The sequence below is a fragment of the Cherax quadricarinatus genome, chromosome 15, assembly GCF_038502225.1.
Source record: "Cherax quadricarinatus isolate ZL_2023a chromosome 15, ASM3850222v1, whole genome shotgun sequence".
Taxonomy (NCBI): Eukaryota; Metazoa; Arthropoda; class Malacostraca; order Decapoda; family Parastacidae; genus Cherax; species Cherax quadricarinatus.
The window spans coordinates 39,179,209-39,188,117 of NC_091306.1; the positions used below are offsets into that span (position 1 = coordinate 39,179,209).

At 39.6% G+C, this 8,909-nt stretch overlaps 1 protein-coding gene across 2 annotated transcripts in view; it reads left to right on the forward strand.

Annotated features, from left to right (window-relative positions):
• c12.2 (von Willebrand factor A domain-containing protein c12.2) overlaps positions 1-8,909 on the forward strand; it is a 590,945-nt gene that overhangs the window by 533,949 nt on the left and 48,087 nt on the right. For both annotated transcript variants that reach the window (XM_070085296.1, XM_070085297.1), the window contains exon 15: positions 7,910-8,024. In XM_070085296.1, coding sequence (XP_069941397.1) covers positions 7,910-8,024 — 115 coding nt within the window. The remainder of the gene's footprint in view (positions 1-7,909; positions 8,025-8,909) is intronic.

The following is an 8,909-nucleotide window of genomic DNA, read 5'->3' on the forward strand; positions in this document are numbered from 1 at the left end:
ATAGTAAGGTTCTCACTATATGTTCTAGTGTGGGGTAGCTTTTTACTTAATGGCCTTATCTGTCTAGGCCCTAGGGTAATACTTACATCATGACTGATCATCCTCAGTGTCTCTGATATCCTTTCACCAGCCCTCTTCACAGGTTATTTAAACTACTACTTTAAAAATCTAACTATTCTATATAGATATGATTTTATACCAGTTTTTATGCAGCAATTTAAACGATCTCAGACATAGAGTGCCACCCCACCCCCCTTTCCGATATTTCTGTCTACTTGGAACAATTTAAAACCCTGAATTTGACATTCAGCAGGCATGTCCCTATTTTTCATATTAAACCACGTCACAATTATGGCAAAAACATCAATGTTACCTGCACCTACAATTAATTTCAATTCGTCCATCTTATTTTTCACACTATGACTATTAGTATAATACATTTTCAGAAACCCTCCCTTCTCTTTTTTCTTCCTGCTGATTTGTGTTCCTCCACTTTGCCTGTTGCTCTCCTTGTCACCTAATGCCACTGGCTTTCCTATGTTCACCAATAACTCCACCTCATTCTGCCTATAACTGGTTTCCTTATAACTCACACTATCGCTACACTCAGAATTCATTAATTTTCCACAGAAACCCATACCACTATCTATTTCTAGTTTAAAGACCTAACAGCTCCCTCTACTGCATTGGCCAGTGCTCCCACCCCTAACCTAGATAAGTGAACCCCATCCCTGGCATACATGTCATTTCTGCCATAGAAGAGGTCCCAGTTGTCTATGAATGTTATTGCATTTTCCTTACAGTGTTTGTCCTACCAGCAGTTGACACCGATTGCCCTGGACAACCATTCATTTCCAACTCCTCTCCTGGGCAAAATGCCACATATCACAGGGTTCCCACCCTTCTTCCTAATTATCTCTATTGCTGTCCTATACCTGCTAATCAGGTCTTCACTCCTACGTCTGCCAATATCGTTGCCTCCCGCACTGAGGCAGATAATAGGATTGCTCCCATTACCTTTCATGATGTCGTCCAGATGGCTAACAATATCTCCCATCCCAGCCCCAGGAAAACATACCCTTTGCCTCCTCTTCCTGTCCCTAAGACAAAAGGCCCTATCCATAAACTTAACCCGGTGGCCTGGTGGCTAAAGCTCCCGCTTCACACACGGAGGGCCCGGGTTCGATTCCCGGCGGGTGGAAACATTTCGACACGTTTCCTTACACCTGTTGTCCTGTTCACCTAGCAGCAAATAGGTACCTGGGTGTTAGTCGACTGGTGTGGGTCGCATCCTGGGGGACAAGATTAAGGACCCCAATGGAAATAAGTTAGACAGTCCTCGATGACGCACTGACTTTCTTGGGTTATCCTGGGTGGCTAACCCTCCGGGGTTAAAAATCCGAACAAAATCTTATCTTATCTTATCTTATCTTAACTAAAACAATGTTCTTACCTTCATTTGTGGAATTTGTCGTGATGTTCTCGATGGTTTTCGTTGGGGTTTCAAGGGATGTCTCACTCACGTCTGCCAATGGTTCTTTGGTGCTCATTGTGACGTTCCCAGTAGACACCCCACATTCATCAGGTAGCACTGAAAATGGGTTGGAACCTTCCATAGTAGTCTTCTGGTTCTTTGTTGTTTCTGCCTCTCCAACAGTCTTTTTGATCCTCAGCTTGGTTCCATGTTGCCTGGCCACTGACCAGGTACCCCAGGTACCCCTCTTAACCCAAGTCATTTTCACATTCTGTATGATCAAGCTCTACTTCACCTAGTTTATAGCTTCGAGGGTTATTTTCATTACCAAGGACTAGTACCTTACACCTATCCACATAGAACTTCATCTGCCACTTTTCAGACCAAGACATTAATTTGTCCAAATCCTCCTGGAGTTCATTGCTATCCTCCTCAGAATGAATCACACAGCCTATATTTGTATCATCAGCAAATTTGCTCATGTCACTCGTAATCCCTTCATCAAGATCGTTGATGTAAATTATGAACAAGAGAGGGCCCAAAACTGATCCTTGTGGAATGCCACTAGTGACTAATCCCCATTCAGATTTGACCCCATTAATCAAAACCCTCTGCTTTCTATTGGTAAGCCATGCCTCTATCCATGCTAGAACTTTACCTCCTATACCATGAGCTGCCACTTTTCTTAAGAGTCTCTTGTGAGGTACTCTATCGAAGGCTTTACTAAAATCCAAATAAACAACATCATATTCTTTATCACTGTCTACTGCCTCAAATGTTCTATTGAAGAATGTCAGTAAATTTGTCAGGCAGGAGCGACCTCTCGTGAACCCATGCTGAGATTCATTTATCAAGTTATGCTCTTCAAGGTGACTTCTAATAATGTCAGCTATAATTGATTCTAGTAACTTGCCCACTACAGTACAGATGTCAGGCTTATTGGATGGTAATTTGAAGGAACGGACTTATCCCCTGATTTGAATATAGGAACCACATTAGCCAGCTTCCACAACTCTGGCACAACACCAGTAAGGATGGACACATTAAACACAATCGTTAATGGCTGACTACGTTCATCTTGCATTCCTTAAGTACCCTGGAAAACAACTTGTCGGGCCCCGGGGACTTATTTTGCTTCAGTTTATCTATCTGTTTGATAACCATGTCCCTCGTGACAGTAATATTAGTCAATTTGAATTTGTCAGGAACTGAATAGTTGGTAATTTCTGGAATCTCATTTATGTCTTCCTGTGTAAAAACTGACAAAAATTAGTCATTAAATATGGAACACATTTCCAGTTTGTTATCCGTCACCCGCCCATTCCCAATTTTCAGAGGTCCTACTTTTTCCTTCACCTTCATCCTATACACTTGAAAGAACCCCTTTGGATTGGTCTTAGATTCATTAGCAACTCTAATTTCATAGTCACGTTTAGCCTTTCTAATCCCCTTTTTTACTTCTCTTTTAAGCTAAACATATTGGTCAGTAAGATTAACCTCTCCTCTTCTGATGCATCTATAAATTCCCCTTTTCTCCCCTAATAGATGCTTTAACCTCCTGTTAACCCATTTGGGATCGTTATTATTAGACCTAATTTCTCTCTGGGGAATGTATATACTCTGAGCACGTTGTACATTATTAAGAAAAAATCATAAATCATGATCATAAGCATGATCATCGTCAATAAAATCATTAGCTAGATAACCCCAATCGAGAATAGACAGGTGTTCCCTAAGTCCACTATAATCGGCAGAACGAAAATCAGGGATTTTTACCGTATTATTATTATTCTTGTATTCCCAGTTAATGCTAAAAGTGATGGTTTTTGTGATCACTTGCGCCAAGCTCTTGAGTGATCTCCGGATTATGTATGAGTGTTTCCTTATTTGACAAGACTAGGTCTAGCAAATTATTACCCCTGGTAGGCTCTGTTACACACTGCTTCAGAAAACAGTCCTGAACTGTTTCCATAGTCACTGGACTCCAGATTACTCGTCAAAGAATTCCAGTCAATTTGAATAAAGTTAAAATCCCCTACTATCACTATGTTATTGTGTCTAGAAGCCCTAACAATTTCGTCCCAAAGAAGTCTCCCTCTATCGTGATCCAAGCCTGGAGGTCCGTATATTACACCTAGAATTAGTTTTTCTTCACCTTCTACAAACTCTACCCAAACAGATTCTGTTACTGTTCCATCTATTTTTATACCTGTTTTTATGCAACAATTAATATTTTCTCGAACATATAATGCAACTCCTCCCCCCTTCCCATTATATCTATCCACATGGTACAACTTAAACCCTTGAATATTACACTCAGCAATCATATCCCGACTCTTTAAATCATACCATGTTTCAGTTAATGCAATGACATCAAAGTTCCTAGCATATGCTGCTAAACGTACAGTGGACCCCCACCTTACGAATGCATCGCATTACACTCAATCCGCCATACGAAGCATTTGAACACAAAAATTTTGCCTCGCCTCATGATGAAAAACTTGCCTTTCGTGATTCTTCCGGGACGCGTCCTACGTGTGGCCTCAGCACCAGTGTTTACAAGCCAGCCAGTGAGGTCGCATCTACACATACATTTGGTACATTTCACATTATCCCAGTGTTTTTAGTGCTTGTAACTGCAAAATAAGTCACCATGAACCCCAAGAAAGCTTCTAGTGCCATCCCTGTAGTAAAAAGGGCGAGAATTAGTATGGAACTGAAAAAAGAGATTAAGCAAATGTGTGCAAAGTGGGTTGAACTGCAAACCTTTACGGATGAAAATCACCCTGATACAGCTACTGCAAGTCGTGTTGGCAACCTGTACAATGACAGTGTTATGGCCCATTTTAGGAAAGTCTTAAACTTTAAGACTTAAAGGAACGGGAGGTACAGAGCTCTATGGACAGATTTGTTGTGCGACAGAGGTCCAGTGACTCAAGCTGGTCCTAGTGGCATTAAAAAAAGAAGGGAAGTAACCCCGGAAAAGGATTTGCTACCTCAAGTCGTAATGGAAGGGGATTCCCCTTCTAAACAATAACTTCCACACTTTCCTCTCCTCCCATCCCATCAATCATCACCAGATCTTCAATAAAAGTAAGTGTCATGTACAGTGGACCCCCGGTTAACGATATTTTTTCACTCCAGAAGTATGTTCAGGTGCCAGTACTGACCGAATTTGTTCCCATAAGAAATATTGTGAAGTAGATTAGTCCATTTCAGACCCCCAAACATACACATACAAACGCACTTACATAAATACACTTACATAATTGGTCGCATTCGGAGGTAATCGTTATGCGGGGGTCCACTGTATTCTATTCTTAGTAGAGTAGTAATTGTGCATGTCTTCTTCAGTTTGTGTGTATTAAAATTAATATTTCATGTGGTAAAAAAATTTTTTTTTTCATACTTTGGGGTGTCAGGAACGGATTAATTTGATTTCCATTATTTCTTATGGGGAAAATTAATTCGGCTAATGATAATTTCGGCCTACGATGAGCTCTCAGGAAAGGATTAATATCGTAAGGCGGGGGTCCACTGTAGTTCATTAATCTTATTTCTTGAACTTCGACTGTTAGCATAAAATACCATCATATGTTTTTTCTTCTGTACATTTTTCCTATTCACCTTTGTTTTTACACAATTTCTGAAATTATCATTACCCAGAGTTACTCCATGACAGTTATTATTAACCCTTTCAGGGTTTCCGACATACTAGTATGGCTTACGCACCAGGGTTATTGACGTACTAGAACGCCTAAATTCTAGCACCTTCAAATCTAGTGAGAGAAAGCTGGTAGGCCTACATATGAAAGAATGGGTCTCTGTGGTCTCTGTGCACAGTATAAAAAATAATCCTGCATCACACAGTGCATAATGAGAAAAAAAAACTCTGACTGTGTTTTTGGTTTAAAACAGCAACTTTGCAGTGTATTTTTGTATGGTATTTACGGTTGTATTTTATAGAATGGAAGACATATTACAGAAATTGAGATGATTTTGATTGGTTTCATAATGAAATTACCTTGAAATTGAGCTTGAAGTAGCAAAAATTTTTTATTTTTACCAAATTTCAAAAGTAAACAAATCATGCCAAGCGTCCAATACACATCAGCTGGTGATTCTAGTATTCTTTCACAAGTGCACTGATATTATTTATACCATCTCTACACCATTTCTATACTAATGCAGTAATCTGCATAACAGTAAATCTTCTATTTTTTGTGAGAATAAAAATTCAAAGTGGAAAGCAAAAGAGATGTAAGAGGGGCCTGGGGACATGACTATTGAACAGAGAAAATGTTATTTTAGTGCCAGGAATGTCTATCTTGCTTATTCTGGATGCTATTTGGAAATTGGCATCTTCTGAAATTTTTGTGAAATTGACAAAATTGCCAATTTCTGACCACTTTATTGGATACTTGAAATTGGTAAATGGGTGGTTTCTTGTACGCATTCGATAGAAAAAAATGGAGTTCTAGCTAAATACATATGATTTTTGTCAACTAGTAAAATGAAATTGGCCGAAAATAGGGCTCAAATTGGGCGAAATCGCTGATGCGTAAACAACATCGAGACCGCTAACTTCGTGAGAGCATAATTCCATAAGTTTTCCATCAAAATTCAGACTTTTGGTGTCATTATGATTGGGAAAAGATTCTCTGTCATTTCATAAGATTTTTTTTTTTTTTTTTTCCGAAAAATTTTCGACCCTGAGAACGAGTTTAGGAGAGGGCCTCTCGACCCTGAAAGGGTTAAGATTCTTAATATCAGAGCATAAGTCAATATATCCATACTCATTATTTATCATTTCTAAACCCATACCTCTAACTAATCCTAGTCCTAACAACCCCCTCAACTGAGCTAGCAAGAAAACCCACACCTACCCTGGATAAGTGAACCCCATCTCTGGCATACATGTCATTTTGGCCATAGAAGTTGTCCCAGTTGTCAATGAATGGTACTGCATTATCCTTACAGTGTTTATCCAGTCAGCTTTGGACAACTATTCATTTCCAACACCCCTTCTTGGCAAAATGCCATATATAACAGGGTGCCCCCCCCCTTCTTCCTAATTATGTCTGTTGCTGTCCTGAACCTTCTAACTAAATCCTCACTTCTACGCTTGCCTACATCATTGCCTCTAGCACTGAGGCAGATAATAGGATTGATTGTGGCCCGGTGGCCTGGTGGCTAAAGCTCCTGCTTCACACATGGAGGGCCTGGGTTCGATTCCCGGTGGGTGGAAACATTTCGACACGTTTCCTTACACCTATTGTCCTGTTCACCTAGCAGCAAATAGGTACCTGGGTGTTAGTCGACTGGTGTGGGTCGCATCCTGGGGGACAAGATTAAGGACCCCAATGGAAATAAGTTAGACAGTCCTCGATGATGCACTGACTTTCTTGGGTTATCCTGGGTGGCTAACCCTCCGGGGTTAAAAATCTGAATGAAATCTTATCTTATCTTATCTGATCCCATTACCATTCATGATGTTGTCCAGCTGGCTAACAATATCCTCCATTCCACCCCCAGGAAAGCAAACCCTCTGTCTACTACTCCTGTCCTTCAAGCTGAAGGCCCTGTCCATGTACCTAACCTGGCTATCCCCAACAACAACATTCTTACCTCCTTGGTGTCTTTCGTTGTGGCATTCCCAGTAGTCGACTCACATTCATCAGGTAGCACGGAGAATGCATTAGATGTTTCCACAACAGTTTCCACAGCAGTCTCTCTCTTCATCATTTCTACCTTTCCATTCATCTTCTTGATCGTCAACTTCGTTCCATGTTGTCCAGCCACTGTCCAGGTTCCCTTCTTGACCTGAGGACTCACAACAGGAGGACTACTACGAATCCTCTTGTTTTCCTCAGTCAATCGCCGTATCTCCATCTTTGCCATGAAAACATTATAATGACAGCAAAGTTTGTGTGGCTATTGTGTAGTATACAATGAGTGAATATATACCAAATAGTCTTTATATTTGTCTCACAGACCATAAAAATTGCTTGAAAAAATAAAATATTAAAAATAAAAGAAAAAAGTAGGAAAAAAAAATTAACTATTACCGGGTGACCGGCAGTCAGTGATGTTGCCGTAAGTGGTTCAATTTCTGTCAACTTCACGCCTCCATATCTTGGTAAGTATTGATCACAAAAGAATTTTTTTTTTTGGCCAGTAATACTCCCCCCCCCCCAAAAAAAACTACCATTTCATAAGAAAAACTAATTTTTTTTTTCGAATATTTTTCGACCCTGAGTGGAAGTTAAGGATCGAGGGTCTTGCCACTGGAAGGGATAATTATTAATAAAATTGGCACATAAAAACTTTCACAACCTAAAATAAGGTGAAACTTCAAGGAAAGCACATCTGCTCTCAATAAAGTTTAATAAATATAAGCTTGTTTGATTTTCCTTTATCTTTTTAATTTACCAGACTTCCGCTGCCAAATCCCAAGTTAATGGCTATGTGGCAAGTTAGTCGTCAGCACCCTGCAATCAAGACGTCTCTCATGCAAATACCAGTTGATTCCTCTCCAGTTAGAGTCAAGGTAAAGTGGTAATGTGACCTGTGTGAAATTTTAGCATCTTAAGTCCCTGTTGTGATTACACCCACCTCCACTCATGCTGGTAGCTGCCTATGGATATATACCACATCATTATTCCTGTTATCATTCAGTTTCTAATCTCATCACCCCATTTTGTGTCTGGATATTTATAATGACATCAAAAAAAGGAACCCTAGTGTTGGTAAAGTTGCCAAGAAGTTAAGCATGAAATTTGTCTTTTTGAAAAAACTGAATTTGTTAATCAGAGATGCTCAACTCCATGGGGAAGCGGAGAAGAATCCTTCCTCCGTAAGTCGTGCATATCATGAGAGGCAACTAAATTGCCAGAAGCAAAGGGCTGCTAGTAACTCCTTCTCCTGTATACACTACTAAAGTTAAAAAGAGAAACTTGATTTTCATTTTGGGCCACCCTGCCTCGGTGGGATATGGCCAGTTTGTTGAAAGAAGAAGAAGATAAGAGCTTGTGTAATGAGTAACCCTTAATGTGATATGGTGAAAAAAAGGTTTTAATAAAAATAAAATTTAGGGTCAGTGCTCACCAATATATAAAGTGGCAAAGTTGGCACTGAACTCTCATGTGACAGCAACATGGAGTCCTCCCATTTGCAGAAGTCTCTCAGTTAGCCCATTTTTTTTCTCATTTTTCTAATTTATATAGTTTTTATGTTCTGATATTTACAATTGAAAATAGATTTTGTAATTTCATGGCTACTGGTTATTTTTACATAAATATTAGTTAAAAAAATAGTAATGAAACAGTCACAGACACACATGAATGCACTGACAGGTGAACATGTCCACATACTATTGTCTAGAAATAATTATACAACTTATTTATAAGTCCTGGGAATGTTTTCAGAAGTGGTG